This window comes from Antedon bifida, chromosome 10, assembly GCF_963402885.1.
Source record: "Antedon bifida chromosome 10, ecAntBifi1.1, whole genome shotgun sequence".
NCBI classification, from domain to species: domain Eukaryota; kingdom Metazoa; phylum Echinodermata; class Crinoidea; order Comatulida; family Antedonidae; genus Antedon; species Antedon bifida.
The window spans coordinates 12,320,815-12,340,037 of record NC_136235.1 but is presented as its reverse complement, the minus strand read 5'-3'; the positions used below and the strand labels follow the sequence as shown (position 1 = coordinate 12,340,037).

The 19,223-nt window shown below is 31.0% G+C and overlaps 2 protein-coding genes across 15 annotated transcripts in view; both read right to left on the bottom strand.

The window, feature by feature from the left end:
- Window positions 1-19,223, bottom strand: part of LOC144853742 (uncharacterized) — a 152,401-nt gene that overhangs the window by 30,243 nt on the left and 102,935 nt on the right. For all 14 annotated transcript variants that reach the window (XM_078711549.1, XM_078711554.1, XM_078711553.1 and 11 more), the window contains 5 exons: window positions 18,938-19,104; window positions 18,520-18,679; window positions 17,839-18,082; window positions 17,379-17,614; window positions 17,058-17,187 (listed from right to left, as the gene is read on the bottom strand). In XM_078711549.1, coding sequence (XP_078567675.1) covers window positions 17,058-17,187; window positions 17,379-17,614; window positions 17,839-18,082; window positions 18,520-18,679; window positions 18,938-19,104 — 937 coding nt within the window. The remainder of the gene's footprint in view (window positions 1-17,057; window positions 17,188-17,378; window positions 17,615-17,838; window positions 18,083-18,519; window positions 18,680-18,937; window positions 19,105-19,223) is intronic.
- LOC144854497 (vascular endothelial growth factor receptor 2-like) lies at window positions 11,532-13,888 on the bottom strand. Its single transcript, XM_078712453.1, has 2 exons — window positions 12,165-13,888; window positions 11,532-11,632 (listed from the first exon to the last, which is right to left on the bottom strand). The coding sequence occupies exons 1-2, from the start codon at window positions 12,643-12,645 to the stop codon at window positions 11,532-11,534; spliced, it is 582 nt and encodes a 193-aa protein (XP_078568579.1). The 5' UTR covers window positions 12,646-13,888.

The following is a 19,223-nucleotide window of genomic DNA, read 5'->3' as shown; positions in this document are numbered from 1 at the left end:
GGTGAATTTATCTTAAAAGCAAATATGAATGATTGAATATTTATTCTTCTTCTCAACAGAAAAATGTAAATATTGATGATGATTGGCTAATTTCATTTTGGAGTGGTATGATAAAATTTATTATTAGTTAGTTTTTCTTTGTATTACAATGACACTGACCACCATTGAGTGATATATGTTGCCTTGTGAATATAAAATAAATATTATGATAAATTCTGATTTAAATTTGAGTTTAGAGATGATCATTTCCAGTGCTGTATCTCCACATATTTGTCTATTATCATAGGCAAACTCTGTAATACAGCACCTCATGTGTATCACATGTGGTGCCTGTTGGTTATTGGTTAAATACTATGATGATACAAAGGCATCACCTGTGAAACATATATGATGCTGTATCACATAATTCACCTATGATACTGGATACAGTAACAAGAATCTGTTATTCTACAACAATCACAAAATGTTTTCAGAATTGTATAAACAGCATACATAAATCTTCTTTGTGACAAGTAAAAATCAGGCCTGAATTTAGATCTTAAAAATCGGTCATGAAATTCATGCTAATACCATCATAAATTTAATTAATTAGACAGCTCTCATAATAGTTCTTATAGGGTCTTATGCCAAAACAATTACAGAATGTTGACGCTTTCAATTGTAATCTAGATAGAGTAGAGAAGATGTGTAGTGCTCATATATTATCCAATTTACAAAACTAAATTAGTAAGACAATTCTTAAGTATGTCATAAAAAAAAGAGTATTAAAGACTATTTTAATAGAGGTAATTTCCCCCACTCTTTGCCAATAACACTACCAATTTCCTTTACTGTCTGAAACTTACTAGTTATACAACACCTACTCAAAAGAAATCTAATAATCGTTCATTACTACACAATAGTATTGTTTGAAAACAAAAACAGACGTTTTGAATGGCATAAAAGAAACGGTTCTCTGTGCAACAACATGTTAACAATACCAATTAACCGGTTAAATTAATCTAATAATAATGGTATAAGGAATTATGTGTTAAAAGTACACTCAATTTGGTACTTTATATCAAAACTTGGCATATATTTTTCTTTGTATACACAGTGGAGGATCCAGGATTTTGATAATAGAGGAGGGGGGAGAGGTGGGGTGTTACAAAGCCTTCGTACCATACATGATTCAACATGCTTTTAAGCTCTTGATGTCATGGCTAAATTCCATGGAATCATCAGGTTATGAAATTGTTCTCTGGTCCTTGATGAGAAATCTGAGAAGATTCAGCTCATGTGAATGATAGTTAGCATTAGCTGATTACACATACCTCCATGATTACACTAATTAAATTACTATCATTTTACAATTCCATTACAGCCTGACTGTACATATTGTAAATTGCCAAACCATCTGGCTCAGACCTGCACAGTGTAAAAACAACTGGATACCAGACAACAAGAAATATCATCAATCAATATTAATATAATTTATAATGATTAAAAGCTACATATTGAAATCTGTTTAGATGGGTCAAGTTCAAATTTAAATGACAACCCATAAATCAACAGTAGAAGATGAGATAACTTAATCCTTATTAAATAGCAATCCATCAAAATCACCTTCCTGTACACCTATCCACCTGTTTCCTATAAATGGATGCTACAGTTTAAAATAGATTAAGATAGAAGAGAGGATGTTATTAAGTTTAAATGGTAAAGAACTAGCTATAGTTACATAATGTTGATGTTACACTTTACGATAGTTAGAAATATAGGGTTTAAAGTAAAGAACTAACTAATGTTTACATGATATTTTCTCTATCAAAGTTAAACTGCGATCTATTGGCATTTATCCTTTACTTCTGAAACCTATCAGAGTTGTAGCAGAGGAACTGAGGGATCAGAACAAGCAAGCCACTACAGTTAGATCAAAACAGTAAAATGTCCAGTGTATGTTTACTTTATTTCTTAGTGCACTAAAGTGCAATACTTCTTTAATTTAAAACTCTAACGGTACACAATCAAAATGACTTAAGCTTCTTGGTACTAATCAGTAGGGCTAATCTCAATTGACCTCACTCAGACCTCTTATTCAGACAATAATATGTTACAATTAAATTCTACCATGTGAAGCACTAATAAATAAAAATGTTTTCATGTAAAGTTATTTGTTAGAGCTTGAACTGTGTTTTAACATTGTGGAACTTTTGTAATAAAAAAATGTTTAGCAATATTTTGTTTCACAAATGGACATATTATAGTATAATTTTGTCCAATATAATTATTATCTGAATCACTTGCTAAATAGTATTCAGACAAAAATATGTAATATTAATTGCATGGGATACAAGTTGTCAGACCCTATTTCCAAACAAATTTCATGAATATATTTAACAGCAGAAAAGGAAGCTTTTAAATACGCTAGATTGAATTCACTTCTAGGAGGTGTAAAGTGATTCTATCAGGCTCCTTCAGTCAGCCTCATATTAAGGGTGGAAGTGTCATTCCATGAAATTCACACAAAAAAGAACAATTTACAAGCAGATGTCTACCAGGTGACAAAGAACAACAACATCAGGTCTATGACCTTACTCTACAATTCTACTATTAAAATATTATACAATTTCAATTTATAAAATTTATGGTTTTGTATATTTTGTATATAATAGTCAGCAATTCTTATTAATATTAAATTATTCGATAGAATTATTAAGAATTAATATTTTCAAATTCATTATTTAACACTGTATTATTTTAAATTACACATTGTTCATTAATTCTTTATTTAAGTGGTTTATCATGTTGTAGCAGCAGATAAAATAAATAATAATTTTATCTGGCACAAGCTTTTGGAACACACCTATTAAGGGGACAGCATTATTAGGGAGACGCCACTATTAAGGAACACTTTTCCATGAAGGGGATTCCAGGGCCACCTCTATTATAAGGACACTTTTTTGGGTCTTGAAGGTGGTGCCATTATAGGTGTTCTACTGTATCTGTTGAAGTGTTTGGTACATTTTCTAATTGTGTTTCTGAAAATGCTTAGTATCCATGTGATTTTCTGTACTACTACTAGTCTGCCTGAATATTGTAGCAGAGCCAGGGACCTCGCGTATCAAAATGTGCATCCGGAACTATTGGGAATTGTAGTAAAATACTGATTGGTATCTATTGACCCCTAGGTCAATATTTATAACCTTATGACTTAATAATGGTTGAATAAAGAAATAAAATGCTGAGGTAATTTCCCATTGAGTGGGTTCACCTCCGGTAAAACAAAGCAATCATTTATTCTGTATAATTCATTCAACCAAGTATCTCAAATCTAGACACCCAGAAAACCGGAAGTCGTTCTAAAGAAACTTTTCTACTTATCAAAACAAATTCCAAAAATATGTATTTAAAACAAAAATGTTTTTTCTAAATCTTAACTCAGCAAAAATGTGAGTTTGTGAGGGCACTCATTTTCTTAAAATTGAAAATGTATTTTCTCCATGGTATAACCCCAAATTTGTGGATGGGCTTATACACGCATGGTGATCTTATTTTTATCTATATTTTGTCCCAGTGAAAATAATATCAATATTAATATTGCTAGGTCTATTCAATACACAATCATTTTATTCTTTCATAGAATTTTCATTCCTAAACAGCTGAAAATCAACATATGTCAACTACCAGCTTGATTTAAAATGAATATTCATAAAATCTCTCTACTGTATTTAGATAGTTCACTCTTAGTATACATAGCATGGTGATATAATCATACCACTATTGTAATGCTATAATTACCACTGGAAAAACATAAAATTTCTTACTGCAGTTCAAATAGAATTCTGTGTCTCAAATACTTTATTTCTTGTTTAATAGTATTGTTAGAATTGGAAATGACGTGCATAGTGAGGTTGGCATAGAAATAAATTAATGTTAATAATCGAAGGAGATATACATAATTATGCTCCTTTCTGTCTGAGTGATATTATGCTCCTTTCTGTCTGAGTGATGATATTATGTACAACCAATGTAATAAAACTATTGAGTGAAAAGGGAATGAGAAGGGATTTTGACATAAGAATTATGTAATAATATAGAACTAATTTAAAAACATATACTCAAGACGCACTTCTGCTTGGCTTCTGAATGGATTCCAGCTTGAAAAAACAGTGCATGATTTAAGCATGGACCTATAAATTAGGTCCATTATAGGTCCATGATTTAAGCATGTATACTGGGGGTCTGTGTTGAGACAGTAAAAGTGAAAAACAGTACAAGGCACAAGCAAGGAAAAAACCTAGAAATAAGGTACATAAGAAATTGATCATTGTATGTACTACAAACATAGTATAATCATGGAGGAATTATAAATAATTCTTCCTCCAAGCTTTTCTTTATACATTGATTGTTATAAAGTAAACAAATACCCAGGTCTTAATTTAATCAACTTGTTGCATAATCTACCATATATGTTTAACAAAAGGTAGACAATAATGAATAGCTGGTTTAAAGATAATTAGTGAAACAGTGAATTAGTTTGTAGATAGATTAATGTGAGCATCTTATGAGTGATGATACTAGAAAAGATGCTTCAGCTTTTGGTGAGACTTTACTTATTGTTTGAATTCTAAAGTTTGTCTTAATCCTGGATCTTGAAATGCTAATGAGTTCAAAATAGAAAACAAATGCTCTGCAGTATTTTTTCTCACATTGAATCCTTACACAATAAGCCTATTCAAATCCAATGTAACACAAACATGAAGGATGTCTTAATTCAGAAAGAATTGGGAAAGACTATTTTGGACCAAAATTGGATGCAATTTCTAAGTTTTCACATTCTACAGTACAATATACACCTTGTTTTTTATATCAAGCTATAATTCCTGATAAGAACAAATTAAGGCTGGAATCAATATTTAATAAACAAAACAAATAAAAGAACATCTGAGTTTGTCTATCTATAAGAATAAACAAACATCTAATATCTTTTTACCATTTTATCATATAAATTTATGGAATCTGTAAATTTATTCTAACAAAAAGGAGAATGTTAATTGATAACAACATTACAATTATTATATACTTAAAATATGGGTAATACGACCCTGAATCTATTACGTGCCTTATTGTTATTAATTGCACACAGTAGATTATAATCTGGGCTTTACCCAGGGGTTTCATTATATAGAATATCCAATCATTTTTATCAATATATCAAGTATTATGGTGACTGGGTTTGATTGATTACCGATTGTACTTAAATTAGATAACCTAAAAATGGATAAAATGTGCAATTAAAGAGTTCAAAGTCTATACCTTTACAATAGAATAATATATAATTTATTTCTAGATATTTAAGGTTACAGTGTACTACTGTAACTTCAATATTGATAGGTGTTCTTTCCTAATGTTTGTTATGATTAATTATTCTTGTTTAAACATCTGTTCAGTAAGACTTCGCACGTAACCCTCTCAGTTATTTTTAAAATTCTATGCTTGTGTTGTAAAATTGTATATACAGTATAATCCCTATTAAGGGACACCTTTGTGACCCAACAAAGTGTCCCCTCAATAGGGTTATCTGCTGAATAGTCGTAGTGTTAAATATTGTCTCTCGTTCTTTTCACACAAATGTGTCCCCTTAATAAGAGTGTCCATTAGGGATGTCTCAAAGGATGGGTTCTACTGTATATGAATTTTCATGTGTTGAGGGTATCTTATAATTTACATTATAATGAGCATATGATCCTAAAGCTCTGTATACACTATAAAACTTTATGTGACAAAAACAATGTGATGTGCCCATGATGATGTCATATCACTACCATATCTATGAATATCACTACCATATTTGGGCACATCACACTTTTTTTTTCCAAACTAGTTTGATAGTGTAGACAGAGCTTATTATAGTTATTCCTATTCTAAAAGCCTCACCAATACAGACCACTACAATTCTAAAAACAATCAAATGAAGCTAACAAAATGAAACTTGTGTCATTCTACAATGTCCTCACAAATTTACCTCCATGCTAAATTGAACAGTTTGAAAGCAGAATAGTTGGAAGAAGATCAAGCAGTTAATGAATTAATTGAGCTTAAAAATTACCACACCAATGTAAATCCGGGAAGGACGAACTAGATTTTTAATGATGAACTAAATATTATTTCTATTCTGTACATTAAGCAATTGTACACACCTTGTGGAACCTAATGTGTTAAAAGTAAAAGTACTATATGTCTGACTCCATCAACATACTCTATTCACATTATTGTAGAAAATGGTTGGTTTTTCTGTTTATTCTTTCTTTAAGCTTTGACAATATAAATGGTTGGTGGAAGGAGGGAGAAGAGGTGGAGACACGAGTTTCAGAAAAGTGCAAACTAGAGCTTTGTTATGCCTAACACAGATGTAGAACAAATATATAGCAACAAATTTGATGATTTCTTTCAGAAACACATTTCATTACTAAAATATTAATGTTGTTTTTATTTTAAAATATGATTTTTCACACTTTATTAGTATATTGTTATGAATTTTGTGTGAAAAATAAAAAATAAAGAATACTCAATCAATATTCAATATGTCCTATTTGTAGGTCTACTAAATAATATTAAAATTGGTATAAATATTGATATGCTAATACTGTTCTTCAATGAAATGTATAGTATATACACAGACGGACATAATGAACTGACTCACATCCTTGTGAGAGGAAGCCTATTTATCCTACACTGTTCACAATATAAAGTAACACCATTAAGGTTCATACTATCGAAATATTGACACAAGTCAATCATAAATATACTTGTGGAGCTTTCTATTCCATACATTAGAATAATAAACTTAAAATAAATTATCCCCATTAAGATAAATATTTGTTAACAAACTTTGTAATACAAAATAAATGTTGTATCAGTGACATAAACGTAAATATGATTTAATTTGTATTAAAAAAATGTTTTTATTTTATTTTTATTATAAAAGGAGTAATACTTTTAGACGGTTTGTCTTGAAATAAGTTGATAAACATGTACTTCTAGGATCAACTCCTTTCTTTAAAAGACAATATCGGATAAAGAGAAGAGTTATTTTAAGTCCAGAAACAATGTAAATCAAAGTTCATAGATGCCCCACCTCTGGCACAATTTCCATACTGTAAGCCAGGTCAGATTTGTATCATTACTAACTGTACATCATTCACATACAAAATCACTTCATAAGAGCACACTTTATCGTCTAGTGCTTACTCACCAACATGGATGTGTACAGGATGACTTTTGAATTCTCAATTAGGAAAAAAAACATTAAAAAAAATAATATGGGAAAGTATGAACTATGAACAAGCAATATTCAAGATATGTTAAGTGGTCGGGTATTTTATGATGGTCAGTTACAATTCTGTTTCATTCATCTTTTTCCTACAATTTTGTTGCTGTATGTTAGACAGTTCACTAATTCTTTGACAAATGTCACCAATTTTGTTTCTTAAAAATGTCATAATACATTTGTCAATCCACTAAAACTTAGTACAATCTAATAGTACATATTAATTTAAACAAAGTAGAAAATGTCACAAAATCGCAATAATAAATAAAATGAACTTTAATTTTCAAATAAAATATAAGAAAACCAAGTATTTATTTCCTCTACATTGCTAATCACTTGATGTGAATGAATCACTAATTAAGTTCATACGTTTAAAATTGTTTATTAATAAATAAATATAAAACGTGGCAACCACCAAGACTCAATCATGAGAGAAGTCGCATAATTGATTGCATAGCCAAGTCTCTATTCCCTTTTCTATTTTTATCCACATGAAAATAAACAACATGGAAGTGGAGTGTTGAGGAGGATCATGGATAGAGACACTACTATCACCAAGTAGGGTGTGATCCTCTTCCTCCAACTTCCAGAACAAATTACATGAAAAATTTTATTGCACAAATTTACATTAATTGTGTTAAAGTTAATAATGTTTAGGCATACATTTTAATTTTAAAACTATTTTGTTACTATATTACATCTATATTGTTCTACCGTACCATGCCGAGGGTGTTAAATTGCTTAAATTAAATTTGGTAGGATTTCTGCATATCAAGAAAACGATTCTGGGGTCAGGTTGGACGTAGCTTTTTTTCATTCAATATTTATATTAATAAAATTAATTTCCAGTATATCACTGGGTGATTTAAAGTTTTACGGAAGTTTGCAACATTAATTTGTCAAAAGTCAAAATACTATAGATGAATAATGTGAAGAACATTCTGACCTGTACTAAATCGGTCATACCACACAACTTATCTTGTTATTAATCAATTGTTTGTAAATATAAACACTGAGTGCTTTAAATGTAAGGGTTGATTGTATACAAGATATTCATTTATTTATATTATTAATTTATACTGGTACAGAAAGACATCTACTCTAGCATAATTTAAATAACTGGACTAATTATATTGCATAATAATATTTTATTGCCATGGTTAAAATGTTTATATTAGACACAGTAAACTGAACTGTATTTGGCACTGACACAAAAGAACAAATAAATAATAGTAATTAATATATATTATTTGGCCATATCAAGAACAATCTTTCAAGGAGAATGCAATAGGCAAAAACCTGAACATATATTTAACTGTTTATATGGTTAAATACAGCTTAATTATTATGACCATTCAGAAGTATTATTGTATTTTTCTATTTGTTTCCACAAAATCTTGCCAAAAATAATGCATCAATGGATGAAATATGTTAATAATAATAACAATACAAGGTGTGCCAATGTCAATAAAACAACACACATTTTCATGATTCAGGGGTTTCTCCAACACAGAGAGCAGTGTGTGCATTGGGTGGAATTTATTTTGTTAACTTCTCACAAACATATACAAGATATTGTTTCAATTTTTTAGAAGAAAAGGTAGACAATTTTGACCATGAACTCTAAAAACTTACAGACCTCCCGTCAAATGGGCGACCGAAGGAACTGCAGGCGAATTTAGAAACACTACGATTACACTTACAGACAACTGAAGCAAAAGCATATAATTGGCCAAGGTAGAATGATAATAATGATACTTTTGTTATCATTAAGTTAAAAGAATCTTCTTAGATGAATTGTAACCTTGTTATAGTATCTCATTAAAGGGTGTTTAGTTAGTAACGTAGGAAGACGAAAGGTAACAGAATATTGGGGAAAAAAAAAGGATAAACATCCAATAGACGCTTTAAAGTTTAGACATTCAAGTTTGATTCTTTGCTGGGGCAACTTTTGCAGAACAGATAAAATTATAATATAGGCCCTTTTGCTGTAATAGGTAGTGTTAACATTAACATTTTACATCCTTTGCTTTGCTACATTATTCATTAGTGCCATTGTTCATTATTATTAAGATTTAATTTAATGAACCGCAAAAATCTTGCCTTCTCAGAAAGTATGATATAAATCAATATTGTTCATAATGCCCAAATTATTTTTTTCTAACCACCAAAGAGGAAATATGTACAAAGAATTGTGGTACACACCATAATTACTTGTTTGTGTGGTATAATTCTGACTGGATAATCATAAATGCTGTGTGTCCTCTCAGTCCTCTTGTACAGTTTTAATTTTATTAATTTAAGTAACTTTTTTACCTGGGATATTTATTATTTTATTTATTTATATTTTTCACACAAACTATAATGGAAATACAAATTATACAAAAAACACATGTGTGGATAAACAAACATGGCATGGTCATTAGTTAAAATAAGAGACAAAAACAAATTAATAACTTATTGAAGGTTTCATTGTTTTTCTTAGATATTGTTTTATATATTTTATATATTGTTTGACATGAATAAATGAAATGTACCTAAATTAAACATCAATTGCAATCCTACATCAAGGATATGAATTACATCCATGTACGATATATTTTATTTCTACCTGGTTTAATACAATGAAAGGACACTAGGGGAGGTGTCGACAGCTGTCAAAGAATGATCATGATGAATCTGTACCTGTGTTGCAATATGAATAATAATAATAATAATTCTGCTAGGCTAATTCAGTATGAGCATTTATTTTTTATTAACATTTCTCTTTATGTTTTTAGTGTATAAAGTATTATATGTTTAAACACTACTTATGCACATTTAGTGCACATACAAGTGTATGATCATAATAATAAACAATATTTTGGATTCATTTAGAATATTAGTGTTAAACTATTATTGTAGTTCACAATTTAAATATAAAATACGACATTATTAAATTATGGTTATTTCTTTTGAAAACCTAGTCAATAAAACTGCCTCAAGTCAACGTTTTACTACCTACTTGAATGTATTGTAATTTGTTGATATTTATCTTTACTTCCAGGTCAACAATAGCTACTAGGGTGTAGTGCTAACCCTGGGGTTATACATAAAATATAAAGACTATCTATACATTGGGTAAGTTATTGGTTACTACAGGAAACCTAATATAATTTAAACACTAAAGTTTATTTCATGGCCTCCCACAACAAAACAGTAGATCAAATAGATATAACAATCAGTTCTGGTTTCTTTATTATTATGATATAAGTTCTGAGGCTGTTTGAAGAAGCTTAAAGGCTGATTTGTTTATTGTAGATGAATAGTTTATAGAGAAAACAGAGTGCATAGAAGAAATATAATATAGTGTTGTAAATATGGTATTGTCAATATGTTTGGGATTCTCAGGTCTAGAATGAGTAATTGGCCAACAAACCTGACAATTAAGTTAATTTGGGTTCTGGCCAGTTTACCAAATCCCAATTTCGCCGAGTATACTGTAATTTGCCGAATTCTAATTTGCCAACTGAAAATGAGCATGATACTTCGAAAGTTGCTATGTATGAACTCCATTTAACGGTACTTATTTCATGCGATTAGATGAGTAAATTATTAATACTGTGCCAACCTAGAACCCTTAAAAGTTTAAGCCTATACAAAATCTCTCAATCATCATATCCATTTGTTGATGTGTTGCTATAGAATCCATTATTCTGATAAAAATGGTTAAAACTCGTTTTTGTTCGGCTTCACAATGACTTTAAACAACCCAATATAGTCATGCATAACAGCCTTTTAATCATTGACTGAAATTGAGGCCCAGAAAAAGAGGTAAATATTTATTAAACGATTTATTAATGTAAGTTTAATCAAAAATGGAGAATTGGAAAAAGTGTTAAATTTCAGTATGATAGTAAAAACAGTATTAAAAAAATATATGTTAATATTAAAGCTAGGTTCACCCTTAAGACGCAACGCAATGAAATAAATGCACCGTAATCAATTTGGCCAATCACAATGAGATGGATCATCCAACCTGTCACATATGATTGGTCAACTCACTTGTGTTGCACCTAGGACAGTGCGTTGCGTCCAAGTAAGAACCTAGTTTTTTGTAATATACGATTTATTTAATGGTATTATTGTGCATCCAATAAAAAAGTTAATCCAAAAAGATGACAAATGAATTTAAACAATAAACACAAGTAAAAAGCAATAAGATGTTAGTTATGGGTTTTTAATATTCATTAAATTTGATATTAGTTGTCAATGTTTCTATAATAGGCTTAAAAATTGAATTAAATTTTTTTTTGGAAAGCTTACCAAGATTCTCAACAGCTTCAGGAAGATAAAGAAAATAGACAAGATGAATTAGAGACAAAAGAAACAATAACAATAGGAATAATACAGCATTGCACAAACAAAACACTGTACTGTACTAACGCTGGGGTCTTAAAGTTTGTCTATCATTGGGGAAGTTAATGCTTGCTTGAGATAAAATCAACACCAGGAACACATACATTTTTTCACGAAGACTAAGAGTAATAAAAATAAGAATAAAAACAAATATTCATAATACTACTATAAAATTCCTAATAGAAAAAACACATTAAACTGATTAGGAGAGAAAACAGCCGCCATATATAATATGAACAACGCAGGAAATGAATATCAGCAATAACAAGAAAACAAATCTATTTATGTCATTCTGAATTCAACAACGTTCATACATACAAATCTAGTACTATTGACAAAAAAGGAAACAAAACCGAAAGTAGCCAATCAATCTGTGATTTTAAAGATATGTTGGACCAAAGTATTGTACTCAAGTAGACAAGAGTACTATGTCGGTAGATTACAGTATACGCACCTTTTAGATAAACATGCAATGCTGCTTTTGATGTAATTCTTCCACACGCATTAGTAATCTCAACCGTGTAATCTCCACTATCTAGTTTTGACACATCGCAAAGTAAAAGCGACGTCGTTGTTTCCTCTGTGCGTACCATGCATCGATTATTTAGAGCCAAAGTCCGTCCATCTTTGCACCATCGTATCTCATCCGGTGGGGGATAACAATGAAAATGACAGTCAAACATAACAATATCTCCTTCGTCAACTTCGGTGTCTATTATCTGTCGTTTTAAACAAGGTGGTTCTTCTATATAATGATAGTAAAGTTCAGGTGCATGCACCTCGCGAGAGTAGAATTCAATTTCCATAGACTCTCCCGCTTCTTCATCCGTGATCAATTGGCGTGTAACGCTAACCGAGTCATCCAGAGAGCCCATCGTTTTTGGTATTTTTGTGAAAGTTGCTGGTGAAATTAACAATTCCTTTTCATACAACATTTATGAATATTTAAATATAAAAACAAGGCACTAAAAAGTTAAAGATTATATTGCATAGATATGAATGTTATGGAAGTAAAAGATTAAAACAAATCTTGCGACAAATTTACAAAATTTCTTCGAGCTTTCAAATATAAATATCTTGACAGGTAAATATTGAGCACCGTTTGATCAAGTAATCCAAGTAGTATTCAACTTGTGCGATCAACAGATTCAATTTCTCAGAACATAAATAACGATCAATTCCTGCATCTTACCCAATACAATAAGCACATGTATCGACAAGTAGTCTTCCCAATTTAATTCATAGAATTCGGTGTACTATAGGTATCAACTGAATACAAAACACTAAATTTTTACAGTGTCACATCAGTAATACATTATTACTTAAGTTCTATAACATCCCATATTTGTATCTTCCTGTTCCGTTTCCCATACGTATCGTAAAAGTAAATAAACATTTGCTGTACGTCACAGCCCAATATTGTCCCAAATTCAACCACGACTTTTACCTTTTAACAAGGTACTTAAGCTGTCCTGTTTCCTGCTTGATGATACAGCTCAGATCGTAAATAAGTCTATGACAAATACTTTCAAGTCCTTGGTCTACAGATGACAATGCTTGCTCAACATGTGAATAATGTAGTAGCAGAGAGAAAACCCCACGAGATCCAAATCAATTAAAGCTGGGTTTCAATACCACAAACACAATAGGTGTCTGGATTAGTCCTTTGCGAGTAGAGGGGAGTAAATACTCACAAAAATAAACTCTTTAAATATATATACACCTTTGTTAGATTTTTTAACAGTAGTTATCAGTAGCAACTCTCCAAGTGGGAAGTACAGTACAATATGTTAAGGTATTCTCAATAATGACCTTTGATGTATATTTAACAAATAATTTTAATAGTCCAACTGATCAAATCTTGTGATAAAAAAGGTTCAATCTATAGTCAGTCTTTCACTTGAATCAACATCAAGGGCTGTATTATGATTTTGAGAACGATGATGAAATCAAGCCAATCATACCAGTATGATGAGTATATATATCCAAGAATTTAACAGGTAGTTGAAACTGAATGTAAAATATTCGCTGTTTAACCGCCATTATCTGCAGCAGTTTAGACAATCCATTCTAATAATAAAATATCTGGAATATACCTTACTTGTTGTGATTCACAACCTGAGAATGAGATATGGAAGCAGCAAACTTTCGATTAAAGCATTCCCTATACTAAGAATGAGGTCATCCATGTGTGTGTCACTACTGTAGCTGTTGTCTACCTTGACCACCTACACTAGTTCAATGGCTTGATTCAACCATTATAATCAGTAGGGGTGTTTGGTAAATAAATATTTAATCTGATAGAAAGAACCCTACTGTGTTTGCTAAGTCAACATGAGGGGGCTAAACTCGGTTATGAATGTGGTAGGGCCATAGCATTCAAGACATTCTACATTCTGCTATCAGACACAATGACCGAGCTGAGCATATATTTATTTAAGACATACCTAATTGTTATCGTCATTTTGGGCAGACTGAAATGTTGTTCAAACACATTTTCTAATGTAAACCATTTTAACAAATCCATATTGAATTGCCTTATATTATATATTCCGAAATATTTAGCACATAATTAACTAACAAACTACAAAAGGGAATATTTTTTATTTATAAAAAGTAGAAATATGCCTAAATGGATAAAATAATGTTGATATAATTTTTATATATTGAATACTGGTATTATAAATAAAATATATAAACCAGAGTGCAGTTTTAAATTTTTATTTATGAATAAAATTTGTCAATGCCATTACTGTGTATTGTACTTTTTATAAAAGTATGTATGATAATAGTATGATATGTAGGCTAGTATTTATAATTCAGGTAAGACAAAAATAGCTAAAATGCTACAGAAAATATAGAAACCAAAAATAAATATAATCCCACCTCCTAATTTAAGCTGAATTTAATTTTAACATAATTAGCGTATCTCCCTGGTATTCTAAACCCCTAATTTTTGCCAAATTGCGTAGCAGGTCCCCTGGGGCTTAAATTGGTGAAATGACAGAAATTAATATTGTTTATTATGCAATATTGTACACTCTTTAAAACTGAATGTTGGCATATGTTCTATGTTAGTAGAAAATCAATACTAAGATATAAACAAACCATCATATCATCCTTGTAGGAAACATAAGTAACATAAAAAAATGTGATAAGCACAATCAATAAGACACAGACTTAACACAACACCAATAAAACATGTCATCATAATATTGATTACTAGGTTGCTATAGCAATGTATTATTATTGTAATGTAAATAACTTTATTGGTTTCTAAGGTCTAGTTCAAACTCAAGCACTTAAAATGAAGAAAGAATGAAATAGATTTTTACTAGTTTCTAAAAATAACGCTCATAATAAAATCTGTAATATTATTAGGAGGACGAGGGCTTGAGATAGCAATATCCTGCTACGGAAATTTCTCATTAAAATTAAAAGAATTTTTTTAAATGCTGTAGAAATTAATACATATTCTACTTGAGTTCAGTAATATTTTATTTCAAAGTACAATCTGAATTTTTCAGCTGTCAATTTATATTTTTACTCAAGTTCCTGTAATTATGGCGTTCATTTTGTAAAGGCCATTGAATGCGTAAAAGTAAAATAAAAAAAAATTGAAATTCTTCCAAACAGACTTTTAAATCTTAAATTATAGAATTTGTATTCAGACTAGAATTTAGAAACTCTAAAAAGAAATAGCAAGTGAATAGAAAAAAGGAAGGAAAACTGGAGGAATCTGATCAAGGAATTAAGCGAAACAGCTGAAGCAGATATTTTGGACAACTTCTCAACATAACAAAACATTACTTGCAAAATTAATGTATTATAAATTTTAATGATGTGATTTTGATGAGGTGTCAAAATCAAAGAAAAAAAATACATACAGCATTCACAAAATGCTTCTAAAAGTATGACCGGTATATGATATGCACAATTCAATACCAGATAGAATTCTGGAATTTACTTCTTCCAAGAAATAAAAGCTCTATTTGACTAGTTGATAGTCTACCATCGCCCATTTAACAAATTAAAAATTATAAATGTAAACAGAAAATACCCTACACAAATAATGGAATAGACTTTTATTGTTGGGATTCATTGCAGCATGGTTTGTTACCTATGCATTGTCTACGCTGAGAAAGCAACAGCTTTGATGAGAAGCATCCAATGCAATGCAGTCATCATTCGTAATGCACTGGTAATCAGAGAAAAAATCAATTCAAATTTATATGACAGATAGGAACCTAATAATTCATATGCTGTAATTTCCCACTAATTCATAATACTTTCACGTTTCAAAATAAATTATATATTATGCATTTTTCTGATTCTTTACAAAAGCTCTCCTAATTATAAAGTTCCATAATTTTCACCATCAATGATACAACTTAATATTAGGATGGTGTTGTCATGCAATGTATTCTTCAGCATGTCGAATGGTAACGCAGCAATACAGAGTTATACAGAGGGCGACAAACAGAAAATGCTATGTATGTAATGTTAAGTTCATTAAGATTAATATACTTTCTATAAACGTTTTTATTTTAACCAACACAAGTTAGATAGTTAATTTGATAAAACGCAGCATATAAAAAGTCATACAAACCAGATATTTCAATTTATTTGTAAAAATTCTAGCAGTCAAAATATTTCCATAGAATCTGTACTAAACTGTGGCCTGCTGAAATCTCTTGTCTCCCAATAGATTGATTGATTGATTTATCGATTGATTCATTGATTGATTAAATTATTAGAAAATATAAATGTTTATATTGACAGGAAAAAATCATAAAATATAAGAAACAATGTATACAAACCCAAACATCTTGAATTACTTATCTCAGATTCCTGCTGTAAAAAAACCTAATATTCAGTCACAAATAATCTTCGCTCTTCAGAATTCTTCATTCTTCCAATTGATTGTATTTTGATTGATTGACTCATTGATTGACTGAATACCATACAACCTCAGCCCTTTCTTTCCCTGGGCAATTTTCAAGACCCTGGGCTCCTTTCAAGACCCTGGGCTCCTTTCAAGACCCTGGGACCCTTTCAAGACCCTGGGACCCTTTCAAGACCCTGGGCTTCTTTCAAGACCTTGTGATCCTTTCAAGTCCCTCAACTATTTCAAGATCCCGGTATATTTTTTAGCTTATAATGCACAAATTATTTGCCAAACACATGCAGGAGCTTCTTTCAAAATCAAATAGGGCTGAACAATATTCAGTATGTAAATTCAGATATAAAACTATAGGCACTGTAAAGTTAACGCTTCATTCCAGGTTTTGCCGTAATAAAATTATTAGAAAAGAAAAATGAAATTTTAACATATTTTCATACATACCAAATACAGCCATCTGAGATGTAACTGCCTCAGCTCCTGGCTGATGTGACTTGTTCACTGTAACCTCATCAGCTAGGCCCCGAAGGATTGCAACCATTGACTTATGCTCTTCAATGTCACTATTGGTGTCCTGGTGAAACAATAAACAATGGAGAGATAATTATAATCGGAATAAACAATGGCTGTATCAAATGAGAGCAAAACAGTGTAAATACAATTATTGGTAGATAGATTGGGAAGAAATCTCAATCACAGTGTTTTGTGGTCCCTCTGTACCTTTTGGATTTGGGAAAAAAGAGTTAAATTAAACTTCAATCTTACCTTTTGCTGTTGCAGCATAGCCTGTGCCTGCTCCACCTTCACCCCAGGGTTAACTTTCTCTTCAACATCTTTCTCCTTGCTTTCAATCCAATCTACCAAATTTGACATCTCCTCCTTGTATTGCTGACCCTTCTCAAGCGCGCTCTCTTGATCAAATTTACGTTCTGCCAGTTTGTCTCCTAGCATTTGATAACGATCGTTGATATCCAGAAGTTGCCTCTGGACTTGGCTAAGATCTGCAATGAAATAAAGTTATTTGTAAATGAGAGATTTTTACTGCTATATGTTCAGTTAGGGCACGTATGGTCACTTTCTATCAATACATTTAATGTTTAATGTCAAGTTTGCTAGGAATTTTTGAAGTTTTGGGTTCCTAATTAAGAACCTAATTAAATAGGTGAATATAAATAAATATAAATTACAATTAAAATGAAAAACATGTAAAGGTTACAAAACTTACTTTCGTCCATCAAGAAGGAGCTCTGATCCAACTCAGAACCAATTGAACTCCTACGTGATGTGTGGCTTCGTGATTCGACACTACGTGTTTCTGAGCGTGCTTGTAAGTACCAGCGTGATCGACGGAAGGGTGATGATTTAGTGGAGGAAGGCTCAGAGTCTTGTGTCATGTTCTCCAGTGCCACTCCTTGGCTATTGACGTCATCGATCTTGCCACTAAATGCATCATATTCTTGATTTAAAGGCTAAAATAAATAGAAATATGATTTAAAGTTATATACTGCATACAATTTGCAATATATTCTTATATTATTAACATAAAATAAAAGTATCATACAATAATAATTTGTTTCTTTGGGTCTGGCAATAGAAAACGATCTGCAAAGGTCTTTAATTTTCTTTATGGAATAATTATCAGATTGTATCGCCAACCCTTGAACACATACTACAAGCTATATTCTGTACAACTATCATTATCATTATCTTTATGTTACGGAGATTTGAAACTGCCAAGATGATACTTTCTTTATGTTCATACTCGGGTCATTCTCCCTTACTTCATGTATGGCGATTACTGCCATACACTTTTTACAAATGTCTGATTTATAGTTGTCGCAATGTATTTCTCAGCTTAGGTAACAATGCCCTCTTTGTACACTACATTTACAACATTGTTACTTACCTCATGTTGATGTTGTTGCTGCATCAATGTTTCTGTATCTATGGCAATGGCAGGAAGAGCGTCGACTTTATCTTCCATGTTTTCCAGCCAATCACAAACTACCTTAGCAAGTTCACTGAACTTATCATGGGCCTCTTGACAATCTTGTAGTTGAGTATTTCTGCAGGAGATAAGTATTTACATGATAAAACAAAATCATAATAATAATCTAAATTAATATGTAAAGATGGTACAGATGGAAATATAAATAATCTATGTAAGGAAAAGATGACATTAGAAAACTTCCATTTTGGGATGGTACATGAAGAAGATGGTAATTTAACAGACCATGATTGTTGTTGGAAGTGGAAAGAATATATTACTATCTCCTTCAGGTACCCTCACAAAACGAAAGCTCTCTATTATCTAGAAAATTTACCTCTTTTGCATGAGTGCCTCAAGGACCTCCCAGTTCTTGGACAGGTTACTCATCATGTCAGTGATCCTACTGGTATCTGATGTCTTAGGATCTCTGGTGATGTCACTACCAAGTCTTTTGATGTCTTGGTAGTTGTAACGGTTTTCATCAATTTCTCTTTGGATATCCTGTATAAAAATAAAATAATAAATTCTCAATCAAGTTAAAGATGATTATTCACAACTCTGTATGCATAAAATTCCATTTGTTCAGTGGGGGTATTCTGCTCTGCACATCCAACTGCAAT

Bases quoted from the DNA above. Each gene is read 5' to 3' on its own strand.
- LOC144854497 (XM_078712453.1), bottom strand. From the start codon at position 12,645: ATGTTGTATGAAAAGGAATTGTTAATTTCACCAGCAACTTTCACAAAA. The intron at 11,633-12,164 runs GTGCGTATACTG...ATCTTCCTGAAG, and splicing joins ATTGCATGTTTATCTAAAAG to CTGTTGAGAATCTTGGTAAG.